Genomic DNA, 27,271 nt, shown 5'->3' with positions numbered 1-27,271 from the left:
ATAAAAAAAAAAAAAAAAAAAAAAAAGGCTGAAATTCAGCATCGTCTGTTCGTTTGACTGGTACTGGCCGACGTTTTCAGCGCTCGCCTTAGTTGTTTTGAAATCTAAAAACTGCTGTGTTTATACTGCGTCATTGACAGATGACTAATATGATCATATTTTATTTTGCCATTTTCATTTCAGTAAGTGCTCTATTAGTATGAGGTTGCTGTTCTGCCCATCATAGCTGCCAAGCCTGATAATAATTCAGCAGTCAAGCCATAATGTGGAATTTCTACTAGGTCTAACAGCGAAGCATTAAAATCATTTGGGTCACACTGTCGGTGTCTTAACTTTATTAAGCCCTGACCACATTCATTTCATAGATAAATTTAATATAAAAAACAAGTTGAGTTTCTGAGAGGACTGGCAGCGACAAATCACCAAAGTCTGCAGTGCATTTTACTCTCGGCCATCAGGTGTGATTTGGCGGAAAAATCTGCTTTGGAGCAAAAAGGGGAAAATTGCTTTATGGCACAGATCTAGAAGGATAACGCTCTTCAAAATTAGCGCACGTAAAAGTAGAGTGGAGGATCGGTGCATTGCCGCCTGCGAAGCATAAGTTGCAGGGTTTATGGGAAATGTGGTCTAAATTTTTAAAAGCATCAGCACTAATAGTACAGTACTGGTATGAGATAGAAAACAAATGACAAATGTCTCAGATAGACATCAATTGATGTGAACATTAACACGGGACATTTTTCAGTCATCTGGACTAATTTTTTAGTTCTGTTCATCAATAAACAGAGCTAGAACCTGCATTGGGACGTGTGCTAAATGAGTTTGGAAAGTAAGCCGCCAGTTAGATGAGTGTAAGGTGTCAGCAAAATATTTTAAGATCGACTGTGAAGCTGCTCTAATCAGCATTTTTATATTAACGGTGGATCAAATGGCCACACCCAACTCTGCAGTTTCCCGCCGCTCCACTGAGCTTTTTAGTTGCTTCCAGCTCACTGTTTCGGTTTCTACGGCCAGCAGCTGCTGTTGTGTTTCACTCTTAACGTTCTCTATAACCCCATTTCGGGGTGCAGAGGGAAAAAAAAAAAAAGCTCTGAGAAACCCACTGCACGCTACCCGGCGGGCACCAAACATCCAACCCCGTCTCCCAGAAATGATGGGTATAGACGACAGATGCCTGCGGGGGGGGGAAAAAAGGCCACAGTTTGATCTTTTTACCGCAGGCCGAGGTGTACTAGGCTCATTTCACGGCACTGAGGGAGCAGTCTGACACAGTATTTGATCGATAACCAGTGAGACCCTGACCTTCACGGGAAAAGGGGATCAATCCCTAAAGCTTTCACACCCTTTCATCGACCACCCTGCACCCACACATTTACAGTTGTATTATCTACACATTACAAGTTAATTACACACTGCTGCTTTTTGGTGCACTTCTGCTAACTGCATTATTCTAATAAAAGAATCCTCCCACTTTACTTTTCTAAGTGTTATTGGTTGCATATCTCCTGTTTGCCCCAGAGCGAGAGCTAATTATCTAAAGCAGTCTAGCACAAAATGATTTGTGTATGCTCTATGGTGCATCCAGTTGGGCGTCATATTTTGGTTGTGGGTGTATTTATCGTCCTCACACGAAGTCTCTGGGGACTTTAAAGTACCAGAGTTTGTGTTTTCATTACATTAAAGTTAGGGACCAATACTGGCTGTGTTTACATTTAATCGCACTCCAGTTAAGGTCTTGTTCAAGGTCTCAGTATTCTTCAAGCAAATTAGGTTGTACGGTGTTTTGTCCAGCCATGTCTGAAGGCAATACCGTTCATACCTGTTCAGAACGGACACAATCATGCCGTCATAGAGGGGGCGAGACGCGGTGAATCATACGAATGGTGCTACTGGCGCACACTTTTGGACAGTAAGTCCTCAAAGGCATTCATGGTGTTGGGCACACGAGAGGTGGCGGGAGTAGTAAGAGTGAAAAAAGGAGCACTTGAGAGAGAAGTTTAAACCCTGCCTACTGCATCGTTGCACCTCCGGCATTTTGTTACGTTGCAACTGATAAATCAGGAAACAGAGTTTTCTTTCCTACTCAAGAACCAACAGCACAATTTCCAACCCGCAGTTTCAGTTTCACCTTCACAATTTCACTGTGACTGTGTCAAAAACCGAAAGAAAAATCCTCCCTCTCCATGAAAAAAAAAAAAAAAACTCTTATTAGAACGTCCTGATCTCCAGCGACTTAAGTGTATGACATTTAAAAAACAAACATGGTTGTTGTTTTTCTGGAGTGGATGGAAATTACTCACATGACAACAAGAAGCTGCTCGTCAGGAAAGTGTCAATGCTGATTGTGGGAAAACGGTAATTTATGACAGGCCCACTAGGTATCGTGCTATAAAGATACCATTATTGGGAAAAGACATGGACACGTGTTTGATTTTATGCTGCTTTTTCTAAGATGGGAATTGCTCCTCTGAGAAACTTTAAAGGTGCCCTGGGGTTTTTTTTTCTTTTGTAAACAAACAAACGTTATGTTTACAGTCAGTGTTACTCACCTAAAGGCATTTGGTGCATCCGTTAGGCCTGAGAAATGTGTTGAATGCATTTCGTTCCTCATAAAACATTTTTTTAATTTTGGTTTTTCATTATTTTACACTTTTGAAAATTTTCAAACCTGCATTGTTGATTTCCATGCTTGTTTGCTAGCATTCTTATTCAGCCCTGCCTTTGTCGGGGTGTTGCCGTGGCCTGTCGATTAGAGGAAAAGGTGCAAAATCACTGGCGGGAATTTGTTTTGTGTCACCTGCATCTTTGGGGGCACACACCATGCCACCAAAGAAAGAAAAGACGGGGACCCTCTTGCAAAAACATTGATCTTTTTTAATAAAACTGCATCTTGTATGTCTCTTTCTTTCTCCAATCAGGTAGCAGTTGCTTTTTTCTCCACTATCACCAACTAGATGAAACCTTATTCTTGTCGACTAAATACAGCTGTAGTGTAAATAGTGACCATGCAGCAAAACAAACTGCTCAGTTTAGTGTGAAATTAATTCGCTATAACAAAGTAGTTCACTCAATCTTCTGCTCAGCTGGTGCAGCAGGCTGCTGCCCTTCTCTGTCTCCTTAGGGTTTCTACGTCATAAAAGGTAACAATAAGGAGAGGACACTGTCCAAGCTCCTTTCAAAATGGACAAAATAATCAGATAACTCAAAACAAAATCAAAACACACAGCTTCTTTGAACACAGAGGGGGCCAACATCACAGCAGCTCCCTGGAAAGCTGCTGCTTGCACCACAGCTGGCGGGCTGTCGTCACCATCGCTTCGACAGGGACACTCTCGGGTGGCTAACCAACCCGCTGAAGCGCTGTGTGTGGAGCCAGCTGGTGGGTGCCGAAATGGGAGATGATTGGGAATGAAAGACAACTGCAAATTAAGGGACAGAGTGTTGATTGAATGAGTAAGTGGGTGACTGCGTGAATCTTGCTCTTGCCCTGTTTGTCTGTACTTATTCAGTGTTGCATATCCTGACAGACAGACGAAAAGATAAACCGATGGAACATGCATGTTAATAATCTAAACCTACCGGGATTCAGTTCTCATGAGCTGTTTGGTGACGTGCGTTACAGTCTTGACTGAATTGAGCGACTGAGATTCAAATATATATTTTCTTACTCTCTCACACACACACACACACCCACATGCTCCCTTGTTCATTTTGTGTCTAGACTCTTCTTTGCTCTAGCCAGACTTAATTGTCTTTAAATATTTGAACAAAGAAACAACATCTCCGTGGAAAACGTAGTTTGTTGCAAGGACCGTCTCTCTTTCTGTCCTTGCGTGTGATATGGTCAGTTGGCGGCACATTGATGTGGCGGTCGGAGGGGCTGTGCCTCAGCTACACCGTCACAAGTTCAAACACCCCGACAACTGCTGATATTCCCATCCACAGCCGGCTCGTCCCTGTCATTGTCCAAAAAACAAAACACTTCGCCCTCACTGTCCCACAAGTCGCTCCTCATAAGAGCATTAGCGAGGCCCCTAATATGTGTCATCTGCTGTCGGGTTAATATCTCTTTCACAATAGTCCATGGCAACTCAAATAAAAGAAAACGTCAACTAATGCATTATGTAATGCCAGTCTATAAAGCTTCCAGTGGGATGGTGAGAGCTAGTAGAATCGCTGTTGATTCAACTGTATGAAAAGAGGTGTTTCTATTATTTTGTCCACTATATTTATATTAGAGAGGGTAGACTAAATAACAGAAACACCTCTCTGTATAACAGCACCACAAATGAATTTATTGCAGGGCTGTATTAATTACATTGGTTTTAGCAAGCTGTACCTAACAAACTGGCAATTGAGTGCATATTACTCCCTATAAACACACAATTATACCCTGTTCATGGTTTGGAAGCATCTCTAAAATACTTATAATAATAAAGATAGGGACCAATCAGTGCTCCTGAAATGAGATCAATTTAGTTCATTTACCTCGTAGTATGTTATTGCTATATTGGCCCTTGCTTGGTAACATCCAATAATGCATTCACAGTAATCTTCCATAGGTTTAAGCTCAAGCAACCACCTATGCATTTTGCACGAATCCCAAAATTGATTTACACTCACTTGCTTTCTTGCCGAGAGTTAGATGAGAAGATTGATGCCACTCTCATGTCTCTATGGTAAATGTAAAGCTACAGCCTGCAGCCAGTTAGCTTAGCTTAGCATCAAGACTGCTCGGGGGTATTAAATTCCACCTACCAGCACCTCTAGAGCTCACTAATTCACACATCATATATTATTTGTTTAATTTGTATCATCCCATACTATTTCTCGTCCTGGACCATTAATCTACATTGACTTCTTTATGCTAAGCTAAGCTAACGATTTGTTGGCTCTGACAGCTATTCCTCTGAAAGTTTGAATGGCTTCATTACTTAGCAGGTAAATTAATAATTTACTGCAAACATCTGATCTAAGTTTCCTCCTCTTAATGACTAGTAATGGGAAAGGTTTGTCCTCGACAGACGGTTGGTGAGGAATAATTTCATATCAATAAAAAACCGATGCCAGGCCTTGAAAGAAAAATGAGGCAGAGACGAGTGCTTCCGTCAGCCAGTTAGCCATCCAGCACTCCCCCAACTGTGCCATTGTTCACTTCCACCACTTCAAAAAGTTTCATCTGCCTACGGAAGCTAAATATTACTCTTCTCAGGGGCGTGTCTGCGGAACACTTTGTTCTGTTTCCACATGACAAGACTTTGTTTTGGATGGAGGATACAGAAACCGGCTGTGTTAAATCAGGTGCCTGGGGAGCCTGGAGACCAAGTCGGCAGGTGAGCACCGTCAGCAGGGGAGATATCCAGCTGGGACACCTGCCTGCCTGAAATCCAAAATAAAAACCCCAGAAATGATCTAAAAATGGCCTCACTACCAGTTATGAAATCTGTTCTCTTTGGACAGAGAGAGAGAGAGAGAGAGAGACTTGACATAGGGACACTTTTTAAAAAGATGTCCAAAAAATAAGATTCCTACATTTACATCCCCTTATTCTGATATTGCTGAAACCTTGATTAATCATCAAATTCAATCGGAGTTTGCTAAGAAGGCTGCTCGACGTTGGCAACGCTCCTTCAGCATTTCCAGAAGCCTTTACTCATGCTGTAACTGGGATGGGACGAATGGGGGGAGGCGGGCTGAAGAGTAATGAGTGTGTTGATAATTGTCTCCTCGATATTGATGTCCATTAGATACGTATACAGCACCCTGATCCTCTCAATCCCTTCTCGCGCACTCTTGCACACACTTGGGCGCGCGTAGACACACACACACACACACACACACACACACACACACACACACACACACACACACACACACACATTCGAGAATAACACCCGATCCCTCTCCTTTCCCACAGTACTGGATCCAAGATTCGCAGCACTTAGCATTGATTATAAATAGAAGGTTGCAAAAGAGGAGGGGGGGCAAGAAACTGATCTTACATTTTATGCATGCTGGCGTAAAGACAAACCTGTCAGAGGGTCAGGGCCAGACTTTTCCCAGAAGCCCTTCCAGATGGAAAGTGCGGTGCCAGACCGAGTGGCTTGTGTACTGAATTTCTCCTCCGCATTATGTGGTTAGAGGGTCGCGGCAAGGTTTGAGGACAATGACTATGCTTATTTTTGCACTACAATACGAGCATTGACATTGTTTTAAGCATCAATGAGGACGCTGGGGGACGGGGGTTTACCTTATTGTATCAGATGAACTGGGGAGAGCTGAAAGTCCAGGGGGAACGCATTTGATGGTTTCGTGTTACAGCAAGAACTGAAATTAGAATTTGAGTTTCATCATATTCTGTAATATTTTATCGAAGCCCCCTTCATGGACAAAAAATTAAAAGCTCATCAGGAACTTAAGTTGGCGTTTTACTCTGCATGGCGAGGTTTATTTCTTGGGACAGCTGAGGAAATGCCAGTCAAAGCTAGGCGGCGCTAAATCACAGCACAGATATTGTCTGAAAATATCGGCCTTTTTTCCAAGTGAGCTGCTTTGTTAATTTGCTAGAAGCGACACTGTGTCGTTGCTGTGGATGTAACAGGGTTTCTCAGCTGTTTCTGGTCCCGCAATTCTCACTTCAGCAACAACAAGGCTGTTGTAATGTGTCAAGTTGTCATGGGAATCTAAGTACATTATATTTCGGTGAGATTATGTTTCCTTTTTACCTCCCTACTCATAGGGAGGTAGTTGGGATGGATGGTGAGGGTGCAAAGCGTAGGACTTTGATACCAGAGACCAGGGTTAGCACCCTGAGTCCAGTGTGTGGTTAGGTTTAAAAAGGAACTAACATTAAGGTCAGGGAGAGACTGTGTGTGCAGGTACGGTACATTCAGTACGATGAGCAAGTCTCGTTTCAGTATTTAACCAAGATCATTGTCTTTCCCTCACCTCAACCGAGTGCTTTGAGTGCCGAGACAAAACCAGGAAACCTTAAAAAATGGAATTACATTTCTCTCAAAACGTATAGGAAAAGCGATTTCATGAAACGGAGGCAAAGCTGCTTGAAATCAAGAAACTTTGACCAAAAAAACCAGGCCTTCAAAGTATTTTGTGTGATGACAGTTCACAACACTTTGTGTATTAACCAACCTTGCTGACACTGCCGGGCTTGTTTGTTGGCAAATGTGAACCTTAAACAACCAAATGTAAACCTTTGGTTTTGACCAAATAAAATGAGCAAAAGCTGAAATTGCATCATTAATGAAAAACTCTAACTGCTGAATGTGTTAAAAACTTTTCTACGAGGATCCTTCACATCATTTGGGGCCGGGCCTCGAGGGAGCAATGCTGCTCACAACACCTCCCCGTGTCCGTCTCATCGCAAACAACACCAGCCTTAAACTGGCTCATGATAGAGATCCAGCTGCTATTGTGTAGTTTATCTAAAAAGGAGTCGTGAGCTGTGTTTTCCCCTGGTGCATTTTTACTCATCTTCCTGTGCCCTCTTCTGTCCCTGCGGACCTAAATGTGCGTCAGCAAGTTGCTCAGCAGCTGCCCGGCCTGCTATCTCTTTATCGGGTCCCGTGCCTCCTCTCTCTGAGGAGCAGCCACACATTGTTATTTAGGGATTTTCTTTAACCTCGCTGGTTAAGGTGAGTGTTGGTGCTCATGGATGGTCTGAAATGTAGTTTCAGAGGCTACTCCGTAGCGCAAAGGGTAAAATTCAGGATTAAAAACACCCTGTATGCATTTATGGTTACCAACTTAGCTCTCATCTATTAATTATTTGCTCTGTACAACATTCCCTTTGCAGAGCTGAGTCGACTGGAGCAAGCTTTGTTTGAGTCAGAAGTTCTCTGGGTTTGGTCGGCCGGCGTCTGTGAGCAGATGAGGATGTGGGCCACCCTCTCTCCCATGGGGTCCTCCGTGTCCCTTAACTGACTCAAACCTAGTGAGCAAAAATATCCACATGCCTGCGTCTTCGCCTCTGCCTGGGGGAACGTATTAATGCCTCAGCTAATCCGATTAACATTAACAATCCCACAGGGGAAATCGCTGCACATCTGCAACGGACAGATAATTATGTTGCCTCAGATGTTTGTTTCTTTCTCTCTTTTCTGTGTTTGTTTTGGTGGCTTTTCATGTCTTTGGAAGACCATCAGTGTTTTTTTTTTGTTGTTTTTTTTTTTTTTTTTTTTTTTTTTTTTAATGCCAAGGATATAAAATGTCACTGCACCTCTGTCATATCTTCTTTTAACTACAAGGGCCAATGCAATTCAAGAATTTCCTCTTTGATGTATCGGGTGTGAATTTCTTGAGCAGTGGTAGTAGTATCAGTAGTACTACCCAGTAATTATTATATTGTAAAAGTAGAGGCAACTTGAGCAAAATTCATGCAGATGTAGAAATCTCCGTCTTTCTCGTTCTTATAATTTCGTCTATTACATCTGGGACATCACACACAGTACATGCCAGTGTTTCTCGTGCTTAATTGCTGTATTATGCAAGGATGGCACATTAAGGGCTTGTTCACCCGTATGATTTGTAAGGATGTCACAGCAGTGGCTGCACCCTGGCAATGGATTTAAGGCAGTTTTAGCAGAGAAGTCAAGCTAGGAGTAGGTTTCTTTGAAAGGATAGTCTGAGCTGAGCCCCTGGGAGCGGGGTTCAGGTGATCTACAACTCCGCTGCATGTTTACGCTCGACTTTATCCGACTTCATTTAGAATAATCGCTGATTTGAATTCCTAAATAATTCTTGGTCCAGTCTGGTTTTTTTGTAACCGAAATTTCTAGACAATATGCTGCCTTTTTGAGTAAGACTGAGCTGGTATCTCATTTGAATACCCTTGGACTGTAAACTTAGTGTTTAGTTTTGTCCCAATTGAATTCTTACAACCAGTTTACCAGAGACTGAAGAGCAATAATACCAACTTTAGAAAAAAAAAAAAATTTAAAAGTCTGCTTTTAAAAGTATTTTATGATGTTTGGCAAAAAAATCCCAACTAAAGGTCAATTTGCTCGCTTTTTCTGGAGCTTTCAAATATTTCACACACAGTCTTCATCAGCAGATTGAATTTGCTCAGTCATGGTTCTGCAGTGCTTATAATTTCATCCGTAGCACTTTTAGGCCAAGCACCCGAGTTCATTTCCAACCTTGGAAACAGCAGCCTGACAAACCAATCCCACCTCGATGACCATTCACCGGCCCTGTCTGGAGCTTTCAACCATACTGAATGGTCTTCATTAGTGGATGGAGCTGCTGTTTCGAGGATTGGGGGGAAAAAAAAAAAACTTTGGTGCTTTGTTCTTGAGACAACATGGATGAGAAATCCTAAAAGTGGTAAGGACAAAATTATAAACATCCACCTGTGAGGTCTGTTTGATACAGTTGAAAGCTCAACTGTAGAAGACACTGTGCTGGGATTTTATTCAAACTGCTATTTCCATAGTCAAGATTAAACTTTGATGGTTTATTTTACATAATTCCCTAAATCAAGCTGATGATGGCACAGGAAGTGGAAGAAGTGGATATAGTCAGTGTAAAACGACTTTTTAAGTAGGTTTCAAGAAAGAGAGCGAAAAAAAAGACGAGTAATGAAGCAGGTAACTGATGAAAGAGTGAGTTAATAAGTGATAGGACATACAGTAAATGAAACAGCATGAATCCAATCAAGAAACTAACATTTAAATAAGATTCCTCCACAGTTTCCATGACTTTGTATGTAATTTCCAAGTGATAGAGGGCCCATTATCATCCAGATGGAAAACACTCTCAGTTGGGTGGCTCTCACACTCATTTTTGCCTTCTCTCTTTACACAACCTCTGTTATTAAAGGCCCTTTCTGTCCTTTTGCAGGTTGGGATTCTTTATTTCCAGCCGAGTGTTTTCCGATGCATCCTACTGCGATGGGTCCGACTGCTGGGTTTTGCTACCGTCTATGGGACACTGACTCTTAAGCTGTACAGGTAATTCACACAGAGGGTCACCTGTGGACATTTTGGTGGACATTTTGGTGCCTCCGCTGGCGCCCCCTTTTTAGTCCTGTTTAGTTCAGTGCGAGCAGTGGTTTTTAACAATGTAAGGGGCTCACCGGACGTCGGTGTCAGACTTTTAAAAGTAGATCAGGAGCAATTACAAAATATTTACTTCCTCCTCTGTGGTGCCCCTCCAGCTGGTGGTGGCCTAGGCGACCACCTAGGTGGCCTATGCCTAAAGCCGGCACTGTACACACACATACTACAACACGGGGTGCTTTGGCTCCAAATTATTTCCATATATAATGTAATATTGAATCATTGTTGACAAGAGGCAAGCCAAGAGACAAATGTGTGTGAGAGCAGAGGAAGGGAAAGGGCTGCCGGAGGATACAGTGGGTGTGAGAGAAGGGGGGGGGTTATCCAGCACTGAATAGCCGATAATGAGACAGTGGGTCTGCTGTATTTAAAGTAATACACTTGAAAATGTTCATCTGTGGACCTTTTTGTCAGGTGAATCTGTCAAAAAGGCCTAATGAAGATGCTGGTAAGAGGATGCGGCTAATGTGAGCGGGAGCCAAGCAAACCCTTGGAGGAGCAAGTCAACATATTGCACAGATCAATTTTTGATGGGGGACTCATTAGTGGGGAGCGCAGTGGACACTTCATTAATGTGCGTGAAGGGCAGGGCCCAGGAATAGCGACGACTGTTCATGTGTTTAAGCAGAATTTCATTCCTGTTACACGCTGTTTTTGACTGACCGTGAATTTTAAGCTATGCCACATAGAAGAGCAAAGAGTAACTGCTATAAACTGTCATGAATTTGATAATCGATATGCTCTGCTGCATTGCATTATATTGAGACTGGAAGAGTAAAATCCAGGCTTAGACACATATACACTTTTGAACAAAAAAAACCAAAAAAAACAGGACATTTCTTGTCACCATAACAATAACTAGAATGGCAGTCAGTAGAGTGCATACCTCTACCAAGGGCACTGTCACACAACATACACAAGACTTCAGAGAAAAAAATTCAAATTCAGAGTAAATTATCGCGATATGCCTCAAAATGTAATGGGTTCTCCCCTGGCCCATGTCACACCCCTCCACCAGATTTGGTGCAAATCGGTTCAGTACTTTTTGCGTAATCCTGCGGTCAAATAAACAAACCAACAAGCAGACACAGGTGAAAACATAAACTCCTTCAGGTAATAAACAGGTGGTTAAGGTGAAGGAACGGTCACGGTTTGCTCAGGTTTAGGCACAAAAACGACTTGGTTAGGTTTAGGAAAAGATCCTGGTTTGGGTTAAAATACACTCTTCTTTAAGGTTAGAGGTCATGGTTACAATAATAAACCCGTGGTGAAGGTCGCGGAACGGTCATGGGAAAAAGAAACAACGCTGACTTTCGGTTTCACGCGGGAAAAAGGAACAGCGGCTTCCTGTGCGCATGTCCCATGTTTTGTCGACCCATGCAACCACCTTAACCTAATGCGGACTTTGTTGCTCTATATACTACATCAGCTAACTTCCTCATTAGCTACCGTCATAATAACTACGGCCACTAGAGGTCGCCTAACAATAAAAACGTAACTATGGGTCGTAATAAGCTGCTTGCATAGACGTCCTGTGGCGTTGTTTTCTTTTTCAGGAGGACAGGCTCTCAAGTACACGCTGTAGGGGTTGCTGAAGGAAATTTTAGGGAACGTGGGAAATCAAATTACTATGACAAGTACGCTCAAGGCAGGTTGAGGGAAGTGGGTACAATAAAAAAGTTAAATCAAAAAAATTCTCATCAGCCATGATCTGCAACAATGTAAGACAAAGGGGGATATTTTAATATCATGCATGCTGTCTTGACAGTTTAAAACGGTAATAATCTACAATGATGACAGTGTATTTTTATAATGTCCCCCCACAGGGTGCTGAAGGTGTTCCTCTCCAGGACAGCCCAGAGGATCCCCTATATGACCAGCTGGCGAGTGCTGCGCCTGCTTGGGATCATCCTGCTTATCGTCTGCTGGTTCCTGGTGGCTTGGACATCCGCAGTCTGCCAGAACCCGGACAGGAAGTCAGCTCTCATCGACGTGGGCTACACGCCCGAGGGGCTGCAGTTCAGCATGTGCCTGCTGGATCGCTGGGACTACATGATGGCTGTCGGTAAGCCCTCTCGTTGCCCTCCGCCTCCATAGGGTGTTGTGGATAGATTAATGTGCTCTGCACTCTGTGTGTGTACCACAGTGAGAAAAACATGGGTTACTTGAGGTATTCATGGCATAAAATCAAGAAGTAAATCGTTTGGCATGATACTTTTGGACTTCAAAGAGACTAAGAAAGATGAGGGAAGAGTGAGCGATGAGGAGAAGTTGGATGACTAAGACAGTTTTGCCTCCATCTACGTTTGGCAAAGCTCTCATGTTTCCCAAAAGAAGACATTAATCCTCTCCACCAGTGCTACACTTCTGGATGTTTTCCTGTGTTTTGCGCCGAGGAGAGGGCAACCGGCTGCAGATAAAGACAGATGAGGAATCAAAGATGCTCGGAGGGGGAGCCGCATCTCGCATTGAGAAAATCTGCATGCTGGGTTGCACCTGCTGACTCAGGCTTCATGAGAGAGAACCTCCGTCCTTTTTGACTTCTGGGAAGACAGATGGACCCCCAGCAGAGCCGACACACTGTGATACTATATACTGAGGGCAGATTTTCTTTCTTTTCATTAGGAGGTAAAAATAGGTTTTTTAATAGGGATGCGCGGGTCGGCTCTGACGTCCCCTGCGCACAGTTCATGAATTTAAATACGTTTTCGGCCACACCTGCATGCACTCACAGTCAGTGGTCTAATTGTAATACAATTGACTTTCCTCAAAAAACAACATGCAAAAGCACAGCTTAAAACCAATTAAGATTTGTTGTTGGCCTACTAATGCTCAGCAGAACTGCAGTTTCAGCAATGCAATCGTGTTAATTTCATCTAGAATATTATATTAGATTTAATCATATTTCTCTCATATTATTTCTCTTTTTTTTTAGGTTTATGCAGTGTAAACAAGTCATTTTTGGAACTATAATACATTAATAAGAATTATTTATTAACCATTAATAAATTCATTAGTTGAAACTTCCTAAAAGAAAGTATTTTTCAATATAAGTCAACCTCTCATGCTTTATTTTCCTCATTTGAAGAAACAGACACTCGTTCCCACAAAATACTTTCAATAGGTTGAATTATTATATATTATATATATTATATTATATTATATATATAGATTATATTAAAGGTGCAAATCTTCTTTCTGCATCATCAGATTTTTAATATAAGGTTTTAGTATTTAAATATAAAAAAAAGTTGGATGAAAAATGATGAAAAAAACTTTTCTTGATGCATTTAGGTTAAATCACTCTAAAAATCTGAACCTCTCTATACACTGTTATACCAGAGATTCCTTTCCTTCATTTTAGATATTTTGATATCCACATGCCCTCACACAACCCTAAGAAGTAACACTTCTGTGAATGGCCAATTGCGCCTAATGCTCATCGTGGTTCCCACTGTGGAGAATGTGATTCACTGAGACCTGGCAGCCCCACGGTTCAGGCACAGGACGCCATAAACGTCCAAAAAATGACAACAGGTTTTCATGGGAAAAAAAGCAGCCTGTTTATTGCTGTGGAGCTGGTTACCTAGGAAACATTAGATGGGGTTGCCATGGTGGTGCACAGGGATTCATTTATTGTCCAGAGAATACAACCACAGCCGTTACAAATGAGTTTGATAGTTTCTGTGAACAGGACATTTTCTTGCAAACCTGTGTTGTACACCAGTTTCCACCAGCGCCGTGAGCCCACTGAACTGTAAAGTGGCTGGTTGGTGGAGGCACGTTGCCTTTTTGTTCTTTTTCTTTTTCTTTTTGGCCGGTAAAGCCTGTGCACTACATAGAAATGATTTCCTGTGTTCACCACTTCTTTCTCATTCTTGCTCCACAGCTGAGTTCCTCTTCCTGCTGTGGGCAGTGTACCTGTGTTACGCTGTGAGGACTGTGCCGTCGGCGTTCCACGAGCCTCGCTACATGGCCATCGCTGTTCACAACGAGCTCGTCCTGTCGGCGATATTCTACGTCATCAGGTAAACGCCTCCTGCCCCCAGTCATCTGGATTCCTTAGTGGGTGCACGTGAATTAAAATGACATGCAAGTTAAAGGGTTGGTTCATCCAAATTACAAACTTGTATCAGGCTATATCGTTAGTTATGTTTTAATTTGTCCAGGTTTTGACACAATGTGTGAATTGAATTGAATTTGTGGAGTTCACACTAAAAAGTTACACTTATTCATTTGGATCCCCATTCGCTGTTACTAATGTAACAGCTACTCTTCCTGGGGTCCATAGGCAAAACATAGCTGCAACAAATTCGTGTAATTATATTAACTAAAGCAAATGTAAATAAAATTGAATTCATGTGCGTACACACATGAACGTAAATCAATGCATACGACAAGGTACAATACAAGTGAGTAATTTTAGCAGTACAGCAGCATACACAGTATGCAATAATGTTCATAACTTCCCAGCCTCCAAAAGCAATATAGAACAATACATTTGCCATTCTAGTCATATTTATGACTCATTAAAAACTTAGCAGTCTTATTCAGTCTTATTCTCTAATTAATTATGGTAAGTTATTCTGAACATTTGCCAAATTGTATCCAAATTAAATTAGTTAAAGCGAGACTACGTAATATATATTATATATAGATTGGTATGGTATCATGAAAATGTTACAAAAAGTGAACAGCAATGTGTCTTTCTTAAAACAGAGTCAGAGTCCAGGTCCAGGTTACTCTGGACAATCTGGATATATTTGTGTGTAATTTAAGTGAATTTACCCATTGAATTTAGACGACCGCAGGGGAAATCTTTAATAAATATCACTTCCTGGCAATATCTTAGTAGTCCTGGTGCAGTAACCCCCATCCATCTGCTCTAAGGAGGCTAAAACATAATTACCAACAAATGCATCCTCTTCAACATACCAATGCTGTCACTTACACTTACAACATGTCCCACATTCACCAGCTGCATATTTAATAACATGCCCGCTGTTGTCGTTTTGACATTTATATCCTCCACTAAATCGTCTCATTTGCATCATATATAGGCTCATGCATGAGGCTCAACCCCTCTGTTCACCCGGGAGCTGTTTTTTTTTTTGTTTTTTTTTGTCATTGTATTGAAATCAACCCTCTTCCTGCAGTGTACATGTCAAATAGCTGCACCGCGCAGTTTATAAATGAGACGTTTCAGCTGACACCGCCACAGCCATTCCTGGCTGGAGTCCACCTAAATGAGAGCTCAGCTCCATCACATTATTTACTAATGAACCATGTCAGAATGATTTATGTTTTTGTCAAGACAGCATAAATAGCTAGAAGTATTGGCAGCCATATTCCAGTTATAAAATAACATTGATTACCAATAAACTGTGTATCGTCGACATATAGCCTGATAGTTTCTTGGACTAAATCTGAAAATCTTTAACGATTTTGATGGTATTTGAACATCTGGCTCTTCATGATTACTTTGCCAACTCCTTTAATGGGCCTTTTCAGCCTAGTTTTTGATGCGTTTCTTTGCTAAAAATGGCCAGATGAGACCCCTAATAAATTGGACAGTTGCCTGGTGTGAGTTGACTCTGACTGGCTGCCACCAGAGACTGCAGCGTATACTGGGGCTTGTTAGAGGCATCCAGTGTCCATTTGTGTACTCACAGAGCCTGCTGTTTTCTCCCAGAGTGACCAGTTAAAGCTCAGATTTATTTTTCGCTGTGTTAGTCACCAGGTTTTGGTCCGGTCCAGGTGTGAATGCTGAGAGAAAAAGTAGGGAATGTAACTGCTGGGAGTCTTGAATGAGGGATCTTTCAGTGGCCCTGTTCAGACCTGGCATTTTCATGCGTTTTAGGTGATCCCGTCACAAGTGGACAGCTCTAAGTACAGGTCAGAATGCACCAGGACAGATTGAGGATGCATTTGACATCCGATCGCTCAGACCCCATTCGGAGATGGTCTGGGTCGCATATATTCTTTAAAGAGTGTGAATGTGAATGTGTCCTGGGTCACTTTGAAAGACTGCCTGTTCAACTGGCATCCTCGTCCCGCCACAGTGTCATAATGAACCGAAAATATTATTGTACTTATCACAGTGTTTACCATACATTGATTTATTTTACGTGGCCTGCTACAGTATCAACATTGACAGCCACATATTGATTTTCTATTTTTCAGTATTTCAAATGGGTAAAATCTTATTTCATTGTAGAGCTGTGCGCAGTTCATTATTCGCTCAGCCCCTCCTTGCTCCGCTCACCTTCTCTCTCTCTCTCTCTCTCTGTCTCACACACACACACACACACACACAAACACACTGACAACAGATCGTCTGTCATAGACCGACAGGATAAAAAACGGCGCATTTGGTCTTTGCAAACTGAAAAAATGTACGTGTTTATTTGCATATAGAGCGGGGAGGGGAGATCCAATCACAAGAGGCCACTCGAGACGCATGTGGAGATGCATTTTAATGCCAGGTGCGAACTGACGTACTTAGAGCTGTCCACTTGTGATTGGGTCAAGTGAGACACATGTTAATGCCAGGCCTGAACGGGGCCAGTGAGACGCTGCAGGCTGAGAGGAGACAGCATGCCAAGGTTATTAAATCCTCATCTGCACAGAAATTCCTCACAAAACATGAAGGGGCGGAAGACTTGAAAGCTTTGGGACATTTCCTATGCTGGACCTTTGCCTTCATTCATGCCTCAAGCTATTACCACAGTAACTGTTCGTTAATTAGCCATTTGCCGACTTCAACGATGTAATGAGCCTGCTAGATGACATTTGCTTGCATAGAGACTCTCCAGTGTTTGAATTAGCATCTGACAGGACAGGCCTTCAAATCCTTAATGCGCACGAGGTCTCACTGTGCTGAAAGCCTGTTAGCTCGTTTTAAATAAAAGGCTAGAGCTTCTCCTCACACCACTATTGTTTTCTGGCAGTAATTATCTCATTTTCCACCAACTGCTGCACCACAGCCAGCCCAGTGTATTACTGTCTGATGTATAAATAGGCTGAATCTTGTGACCAGATCAAGGTCACTCCTCTTTATTGGGAATCCAATTGAAAGAATGAGGAAAACATTGTGTCCTTGCCGGCAAAAGGATCACTCAAGTGGAGCATTATATGAGGCAGTGAACTTGACGCCTAGACAGACAGTGTGTAAATCCACTCTGGCTGAAAACACATTAAGTCTGCTGGTGTCTGTCTCTCCCGGGCTCCATCTGTATCTCTGAGGTTTACTGCAAAACGAGCAATGTGTATGAATATCACAACATAATTTAGTCATACAGTACACTGCAGTTACTGTGTGTACATGAACAATTTGACAGTCGGCTATCGTGAGGATTTTTGGGATGCGTTTTTTTAACAAATCTCCTGTACTGAAAACATCTGGATGTCCCTGCTCTTCAGTTTTTTTCTTTTCTCTTTCATTTTTCTCTCTACCTACTCTTTATTGTTGTCTCTTTTAATCACAACAGGTTCACTCTTGCTCCTGAGTTCCATCCAGACTGGATGCTTCTATTGTTCTTCACCCACACCCACTTAACTGTAACAGTTACACTGGGTCTACTACTCATTCCTAAGGTAAACTTCACAAGTCATGTGTCACATTACTCTACTTTGCCTAAATGAGAATTATAAAAAATGCTATGACAGGATGACAGAATAGTAGTAAGTACAGCCCTATAGTTTGATAAATGCTAAATTAGATTGTGGCCTTCTTACTTTCAAATTCATTTGTCTTCTTGATAACACTTTAAATACTATATAAATGCTTGATATATGTTTGTAAAACAATATAATGTAGTTATGAGCTGATATATGGACATTTGAAGGTGTTTATTCATGTACAATATTTGTCAATAATTATAACTTCTTCTGTGAACACATTTTAGCTGCTACAACTGTGATTTACTATTTTGTCATTCATTATCATTTTAGCCTACCTCCACTTATGAGTGCCCACAGGAAGAATTATAGTTGTTGACAAATACATTAATAAACACTAATATCTGGTTATAACTGTATCATAATAAATTAAACTATTTTTCAAGGTTTATATAGCACTTATAAATGGTAAAATAGACTTAAAGTGTCACCATCTTCTTTGCCTTTGAGAGTGCGATATTAAGTGTGAACTTAAAGTGTAAACTTTAACGATAAAGCTGACAGTATTATATATTTTGCTTATTGTCAACAAAGCACATGAAAACCAACACTGAATTGATCCCAATAACAAGTATTATCTACATAGCTAAAGTCAAATACAACTTATTCCTCTGTGCCAAAGGGCTCCATTGTTTTCCGAAAAAACTAATAAAAACAGATGAGTGAGGTACACCTTTACACTGGGTGACATGTTCCTTTGTTAAAATAAACATGGAACTGTGGTATATTTTGGGTCAATCCCAAATACACTGTCCTGTTGCTGCATCGTATGTGTATTAATCCACAACTGAAAACAGTCCCACACAAATTCCATTCCTACTCCTGTCAATACGTTTGTTTGTTTGTTAATATATATAGATATATATATATATATATAGATAGATAGATAGATAGATAGATAGATATAGATATAAATTCTACTTTTTGTATGCTATTCCAACAGTTCCTGTTTGCTGGAACCCACATGAGAGATGATATAGCCTCTGAGGCCTATGAGGACGAGCTGGACATGGGTCGGTCTGGGTCGTACCTAAACAGCAGCATAACCTCTGCATGGAGCGAACACAGCCTGGACCCTGAGGACATTCGGGTAAGATGTGTTTCCGTTTACCTTTCCATCTTCATTGTATTAACCTGGTGATACCTTTTGAGTTCTCCAAAAATACTGAGCCATGGCAGTTTTTTATTGCAGACACCAGACGAAATGGGCCATCTCAGTTCTATTAATGGCTGTGGCGTAAGGTCTTGTGACAGCCTTTGGGAAAAACGTACCAACGTGAGCAGAGATTTCTGTTTGTCTGTTAGAGCTGAAGAAGTCTCTCTACCAAAAGATTTGGGCACCTCAAGCCTATTTACCTGAGGGATGGGTATTATGATGACATCCTGCCGCTCAAGAGTATTCATTGTATCGGATCGGCGACAGAAATACAATAAATTCAAGACCTGAGCTTGGAGGCTGTTTCAGACCTAACATTAAAACACACTCCGTTTCCTTATTTGATGCTGTCCAGGACTGTCCTGTCTTTGCTTTTTTTTCCAGCACGCATGTGATATTCCGTAGTGCATCATTTAACAACTGTTTGTAGTCACGTGTCATGGATTTGTACTGCATGTTCTCTGTGCAGTTGAATGTCTGCTTTTTTGTAACAGTGTTTTAATTAGAAAATCCTTTTTTTGAATCCTGTAAAAATACAGATATATGTGTCAACGAGAGAATGATAACTTTACTTTTCTCTTTACGTTCATTCTGTCATGAATGTGTAGGAGGAGCTGAAGAAACTTTACTCCCAGTTGGAGATTTACAAGAGGAAGAAGATGCTGGCAAACAACCCTCATCTCCAGAAGAAGCGGAGCTCCAAGAAAGGGCTGGGTCGCTCACTAATGAGGCGCATCACTGAAATTCCTGAATCTGTGCACCGGCAATGCAGCCGTGATGACAAGGAGGCTGGGGAACATGGGAGCAATCGTAACAGCATTTGTATGTTGAAAAAGAGCCCTTTTGATCCGCCTCACCTAGGAAAACCAGCAAAGGACGAGATGCTAAAGAACAAGGTTTTCTCCCTGAAGAAGTCTCACAGTAGCTACGACCACGTCCGTGACCAGAGTGAAGACTCCAACAGCACGGCAACAGACAAGATGGAGGTGACCACAGCTGAAGGCTCCATCCTGGATACGCTTATAGGCAAGAAGCTAGTCAAGAAGAAATCTAGTGAGAATATAAATGCCCCCAGTGAATCTACGGAATCAGTTCCTTTGGTCTGCAAGTCAGCCAGTGCCCATAACCTCACTGCAGACAAGAAACCAATTCATCCCAAAGCCTCCATGCTGCAGAAGTCGCTCAGTGTCATCGCCAGTGCCAAAGAGAAGACGTTGGGCTTCACAGGAAAGACCCAGTGTGCAGAGGACAGCAATAAGAAGAGTCAGCCAAAGAGCAAAGACACAAGGGCCAGTGCAGAGCCAGAAAATGAATGCCAACCGAAGATGATTGTTAGCCAGTCGGTTGAGTACAAACAAAGTACGGGAAAAGGTAGGATCACTAAACAGTCGGTGAGTGGCAGCCAGCCTACAATCTGTTCCGATCCAGTCAAGGGAAAGGACCTCTATGATCTCTCAGAAGTGTGCCCTTGGGAAGTAGAAGATCTCCCAACTCCGTCTGAAAACAAGGTCCAAAAGCACGTATCTATAGCGCCAAAGGAAACCACAACGGTTCACGGAGGAACAACCAAGGGAGGCAAATCTCAGCAGCAGAAGCAGAGAGGCTCTGATCAATCTCCATCGAGTGGCAGGAACTCAAAGGAGATTCAGAGGACAACTGCTGTTCGAGCAGAGGTATGTCCCTGGGAGGATGGAGGTGAGAGTAATACTATTGAAGTGGAGGGGTCAAAGCAACAAATATCCAGTCAGGCTAGCCAACTTGCTAAAACACAGCAGCCTCATTCTGCGGTCGAAAGCTCCAAAACACATCGGGCAGACGTTTGTCCATGGGACTTTGAAGAGGCTCAAAAGACAACAGAGTTACCTCACTCACCAGATATGACAAAGCAGAGAAAAGGCACCTCTCCCATGGATGGGAGAGGGAGAAGTACCCTTTTGGATCCATCCAAAATAGGAGGCTCACTCCAGCCACCGACTTCAAAAGCTGATGTATGTCCATGGGACTATGACAGTACTGCAGTATCTCCGAATTCTGAGAGAACACCTAGTCCCTCTCGATTTTCCAAAACCAAGGAATCCCCTTCAAAAAAGAAGGGTACCCCTTCAACAAGAACACTTGAAAAAGAGAAATCAAAAGACAGTGATGATGAGAAAAGTAGAACAAAAGCTAAGGACAAGAGTAAATCTTCAGAGAAACACGTGAGCCAGCAAAAAGTGGCTGAGGTATGCCCGTGGGATGTAGAGAGTCATCAGGAGGTGCCGTTGGTAGAAAAAAGGAAAAGCGCAAATGTTGGAGCAGCCAAAGGAAAACAGGCTGAAGTCTGTCCATGGGATTTTGAGGATACGTCAGATAAAAAAGTTACAGACAAAAGTGCTTCTGTTGTGAAACAGAGCAATCCAAATCCTAAAGGCGGAGTTCTAAGTGCTGCTAAAAAGGCAGATGTTTGTCCCTGGGACTTTGAGGATAGCACATCAAGTAAGAAGGCATGACACTAAACATTAATGGACCACTGAAATTATAGTTATTGATGTATACTTTTTTTTCACTTTGAAATCATTAAATATTACCTTTTACTATTAGTATGGTGACTTGGAAACAAAGTTGATCTAATTCCACAAGTTGCCTTCCTTTACAAGGTTTTGTTCCTGTTTTACCTATTTTGAAAATAAGTAAAATGTATGAAAAACAAAACAAAGTCATGATGAGCATTCCAGATTATTACAGGAAAATCCTGAAGATAAATTGTAGACTAATTATGCAAAGTTTTGATTCAGCCTTTTCACTTCATGAGCAATGTTGAAAATCTGCATTTATCATGTTCTGTACTTAAGTCAAAAGTTACATGTTTTGTTTGGTTTTTTTTGCATCAACATCATCACTACTTGGACTAGGATATGACCTGACAATAAGGGTGTAGAGAAAAAAAAAATATAGTTTTGTGTATGAAAAAGAAGAATGAATTAAAGGTTGAAGTACTAAAATAAACTACAGAAGTGAAAGCCAAAGAATAAGCGAACATTTGCAAAGAGGGAACGTGATCTTTAGGCGGTAAAGTTAATTTATCAGTTTGTGTGCAAACCTCGGCATAGAGAGAAGGACTCGGCGAGGAAGTTAATCAACAGCACTTTAGCCAACCCCATTAATTAGGAAGTGAGGACGGTCTCCGTACTTCTTGTACATTTCGTCTTCATGTTTTTCAACCTCATGGCATGATATCACACAGGATATCATAGACAGCGACCAAAATTAGACATGTTTTTTGTTTAGATCTATTTAATTGTAGTTCTCGGCAGATTAAAATGCTTCCAAGTCTGCTGAGATGTACTGTACGTGCCTAACCAACTAGCATTGTCTTGTATTAGTCTGAAGTAAAGCAAGTGGCTTCATCTTCAGCATTTTGTGACAGTGAATTATATAAACAGCATGCACAGCCAGGTAATGAGAACAGTTGGACCCTACCGGTTTGTCAACTACGGCAGTTAATGTGTTGACAAGTATATAATGTTGTTTGAGTTTACTTTTCTTGAATACCAGAGGCACTCACTTTCCTGCTTTCAGATTTCCAAAAGCTCGTAGAAGGTGGTAAAGATTATATGAGAGCAGCATTAATATGAATGCGTATCAAAATGACTCATATCTACGCTGTAAAAAGTAGGGACGGAGAAGTTCTGAGGGGACACTGAGGAAAAAAAATTTGCACCAGCTTTGTTTATGAATCCAGCATGGGTCTTTGCGTCGGCTTGCACCAGGCGTGTTATGTGTGTGTCCGTGGAAACAATGTCATGAATTTAAAGTAAAAAACGTATTCCAGTATCCGGACAGTTGAACCTCTGGAGGCTGATACATCATCAAGACCTGGCAGCGCTTTTTGTGCTTACGTTCCCTCCGTCTCAAACACCAAAAGTAAAAGGTGAGCATGCCATCCGTTTCAGTTTAAAGACAGCTGCTAGACATTGCTGCTTAAAGAATAATTCTAGTTTTATATATTTATTTATTTTTTAGTTTTGGCCATCATTTCCATCAGTAACAACAGCATTGTACTTATCAAGTTAAGTGCTAAGGTCAATCTCATTCAGGCTTTTTGCCCATTTTTGTGGCCATTATTCTGTCGCCATTTTCTGTGGGTGTAGCTATTTTTCTGGCTCTGGTACCGGAAGGCGTTGCCCCATTCTCAATCCCGCCTAGTGAGACAGCCGTTATGGACCACAACACCGGAACCATTTGCTAAACAGATGCTCAAACAACTCCCTTTCAGTTTTACCTCTAAATAAAGTGGTTTAGATGAACGACCGGCTTGTTTTTTCTTTAGCTCGACCAATCAAGTTTCTTTTCTTGCCAGATTTTGTTGAAGCAGTTACTTTGGTTAGTACAATGTTATCATAACTGACAGAAATAATGGCCGTAGCTACGATAATAAAACCCACGTTTTTTTTAAAAACCAAAACTATCCTTTAATATTTCAAAATATTGAAGAGTACGTATAATTCTGCCGTCTGTTTTTTTCTTTGCGCTTGTGTATTGAACGTAGCGTAATGCATGTTCTTCCCTGTTTGATGCAAAGTAGGCTAAAACCCAACTCATTACTTATGCTAAAAAACTTTAGAATTAGACTTAGCAACGTGCTTATCTATTACTAATTTGATTAAACCTTTTGAAGGTTTTGATTTGTTCAGTGTTTTGTATCAAAATGTCTAGATATTCATCCAGCACTATCCATCCTGGGATTACATGGGAAAAAAGAAAAGTCCCACTTATATTCAAAATAATAACTGTTGAACACCTGACAATATTTGCAGTAATGTAAGGAAAACTATGTATCAATATAGCATTTAAAAGTACTCTATGGTATCTTGTGAGAATTACATGGTATCACTGAATGTCGTCACTGGTTGTAATTATCTGTAATTCCTCTTCACAATATATAAAAGCTCTGTAGGAGTCCTTACTAACTGTGATAAAAGTCAGTGCTTGTCAGTGAGAATTTTACTAAGTCCTCATTTGATTAAACAACGCCTAACTGAAAACAATCCAGTGACAAATATTTGTGGCCGTTCTTGTCTGATTTTGTTTAACGTGCCGACACGACTCTAGCCGCTAGACTCCATGTACATGTACGATTTAGACGCTGCGTCTTGGATCCGCCTCCACCCACTGAGAAATTACCTCTTGCCACTGACCTGTGTGTGGGGGGGGGGCTTGTCTGAAATATTTAAAATGTGGAGTGTTTGCCTCTCAGCGTGGGATCTGTCATCACCTCTGCTTTATGCGCTCCTTTAGGAACAGCGTCCGAGAGGACCTGTCACTGTGCAGGGATTGACTGTAATGCTCTGATGGATCCATGTGATATTTATGAACCAGATGTTAGGCGTCATCCATCACATGCATTGTGGTAGCGGATGCAGGATCCTATTCCTGACCTCTGGTATGAGAGCAGCGACATTTCAAAAGCCCTTTTCTGTTTATTAAAACTGACTTCAGTCTTTGCAATCACTGCACATTAGATTTTTACTGCCCTGGGTGATGAATATTATGCTGTATATTTTTAAACCGAGCCTCTTTTTTGTCTTTGGGGGGGGGGCTATTTTAAAAGAGGAGATGTCTTTATTTCATGATAATTATTTTGAAAGTCTACGTGTTCTACATGACCTCAGACTGAGCTCACACAGGCTCTGAAGCAGCTGTTCAATGTATTTGTTTTTTTTTTAAAAAGCGCCAGTACAAGCAATATTTTATAGCGTTTTCAAGCAAGGAAGGTTTCAAAACCAGTTTTTATTCACTTATGTTGATTTTTTACTTTAACAAGCTTGGCCCATGAGATTCCAGATCAGCGATAGTCGGAGCACAAAGGAAATACAATTATAGTTCATCTGTTTTAGAGCAGAAAATACATACAGTGCAATATCCCACCATTATACTAAGGATTATGTCACATTTATGGATAACAATCAGTCTACACTGTTGTTTAATAGCATAATTTCAGATAGTGTGCCTGCTGTAGCATTCCTCAGTTCAGTCAGTCCATAGCTGTCTGTGTATACATAACCGGTGTCTTACTGTCTGTTTTTTTTTTTCCCTGGAGATGATCATTGTATTTCAGCCGTATTCATCAATGAAGCAGCGAAAGTTTTGAATCTCAGCCATTTTACCCGGGTGTGCAAATCCAGACCATTGTTCTTGTACAGTCTTGACATAGACAAATACTGTGTCCTGTAGCTCTTTGTCCACCAATCGGATCTTTACCATGGTGCGTTCTGTTGGCTAGCTGCTTTCATTTAAAACCTGACTTCTCTCTCCTCTTGTGACCAAACCAAGTAAGCCGACGGCAAATACAACTACTACTATTGCTACTACTACTATTCAATGCTGTAACGTCGTAAATCTTGCTCTTGTGGCTTCTGCATGAATTCAAGAAATTAGTAGGACCGATGTTTCACTGCCCTTGATAGTACAAAAAAGAAAAAAAACTGATATTTTATGGACTGTTACAAGTTGTATAGTGAGTGATACTGTCCCTAACCCACTGTATTATGTGCTTGTTATAACTATTGCCCTATGACAAGCTTATAGCATCAATATATGGGAATATTTGGTAGATTTATATTGTGTTATATTGTGATAGCATGTACATAAAAGATACCTCCTCTGCAATAAATATTTATAAGAAAATTAACTGTGTGTTGACTGTTTTTGAATTTGTTTAACTGCAGTTCCAAATGTGTTATGATTTGCATCTGACACTGAATGCAAGAACCTTGAGAAAACAAAGATCTCCCCGAATTTCTGCTCTTTCTACTACAGCAGTTCTAATCCCACAGGAGGTTGGTACAAGACACTCCCATGATGCATTTCTGCCTTGTAATCATCCTTGTCTCAGGTTTGTTTGCTTATTCTTCATCTAGACATGCAGCTGGAGAAACCCTGGCCTTTAAAAGCCTCGTGCATCATAACCACTTTAGGATATGTGCGTCTTGGCAGCTGTCCGGAAATGCTTTTATGGCTTGCTGTGGTCTTTGGAGCGCGGATCAATGGAGGCTCTGCGGGACGCAGGGGATAGAAGATGGTATCAAATGCTGACTCCGGACCCCTGCAGAAAAACTGAGCATTGTTATTTTCCAATTCCCAAATAATGACTGGCCAAAGGTGATATTATTTATTCCCGGGTCCAAAGGGAAGATCATTTCCTGCTCTATTAACCCACCAATTTTTCAACCCCATAAACTCTGCCTAATGAGCGTTACCCGAAACATAGTGTCTACATTGTCACATGTACTTATATCTCTGAATATGCAGTACAGGCAGTGATGCCGCCAGATAACATTGCAAAAGGGCATTGTGTAAAGCAAACGTGTTAGCATCGATTCAAGTTTACAAGAGCGCTCTCGGAGCCTTTCTCATAAATACAGGATCAATACGGGCTGCTGCTGGGAACCAAAATAGAGAAAGTTCAAAGAAGAAAACAGTTAACTATGAGAAGTAACATTTGACGATGGGATACCGCAACTATCGACGTTTCGTTTGATATTAATTACAATTAGGTAACAGGCATGCATGAAGAAAGAGTAAGTATAACATTTAGTCCTCAACATGTATTTCCGAGACCATGGCAAGGATAGTGAAAGGGGTTTTGGATGTTTATGTTTGTGTCATGCACGGTTCTACTCAACAACATTTACATTCTGAATTTGCACAGTTGAAACTTTAAATTAAGACTGCATCTAGCTCGTCAAACAAGTTAAAGATATAATAATCAATATTGTTACTTATTGGATACAAATAGTGGGTTTTATATGTAAATCGGGTCAAATGATTATCTGTGAAATGGGTCACTTGTAGTGACAAACCCACAAAATTTTAGCATCTTTAAGGTCATTGTTTTCACTCCAAAACTTTTGTTTGACTTCCTCATTAAGTTTAGTCTTTATGTTGTTATTATTCCAGAAGTCAGACTTTCATGACCAACACCAGACATTTTTATAATATACAGTAAAATATGCAGCAATTATACATCTTTGTTAACTGTACAAAATGACTTCTATCATATTAGGGAAAAGCAAATTGTATGACGATCAACGCATTCTGATCAGATGTTTTATTATCATTTCTTTTTATTGTATTATTTTCTATATCATTCATTCAGTGTAAATGGTACCCCCCCCCAAAAAAAAAATTTAAAAAATTTAAAAAATTGTGGACTGAAATTGCGCAAATCAACGTTTCCTAATTGCGTTCTTGTGGGTTAAACAGTGGATGGGACCACACTGTTAGCTCACTGCTAGTAGATGACTTGTATTGATTCAACATGTGCTTGAGTGTGAAATTTCACTTAATTAGAACCACCTGAAGTGTTCGGCAGGCAAGC

At 41.1% G+C, this 27,271-nt stretch overlaps 1 protein-coding gene across 1 annotated transcript in view; it reads left to right on the top strand.

Moving 5' to 3' along the window:
* Window positions 1-21,401, top strand: part of gpr158a (G protein-coupled receptor 158a) — a 61,295-nt gene extending 39,894 nt beyond the window's left edge. The window contains exons 6-12 of the mRNA XM_040127304.1: window positions 9,859-9,968; window positions 11,903-12,141; window positions 13,966-14,104; window positions 17,567-17,672; window positions 18,700-18,846; window positions 18,949-19,032; window positions 19,521-21,401. Of these exons, the coding sequence (XP_039983238.1) occupies window positions 9,859-9,968; window positions 11,903-12,141; window positions 13,966-14,104; window positions 17,567-17,672; window positions 18,700-18,846; window positions 18,949-19,032; window positions 19,521-21,401 (2,706 nt within the window). The remainder of the gene's footprint in view (window positions 1-9,858; window positions 9,969-11,902; window positions 12,142-13,965; window positions 14,105-17,566; window positions 17,673-18,699; window positions 18,847-18,948; window positions 19,033-19,520) is intronic.
* Window positions 21,402-27,271: the final 5,870 nt, after the last annotated feature.

This window comes from Xiphias gladius, chromosome 5 (assembly GCF_016859285.1).
Source record: "Xiphias gladius isolate SHS-SW01 ecotype Sanya breed wild chromosome 5, ASM1685928v1, whole genome shotgun sequence".
Taxonomy (NCBI): domain Eukaryota; kingdom Metazoa; phylum Chordata; class Actinopteri; order Istiophoriformes; family Xiphiidae; genus Xiphias; species Xiphias gladius.
This window is presented reverse-complemented; position numbering and strand designations above follow the sequence as displayed.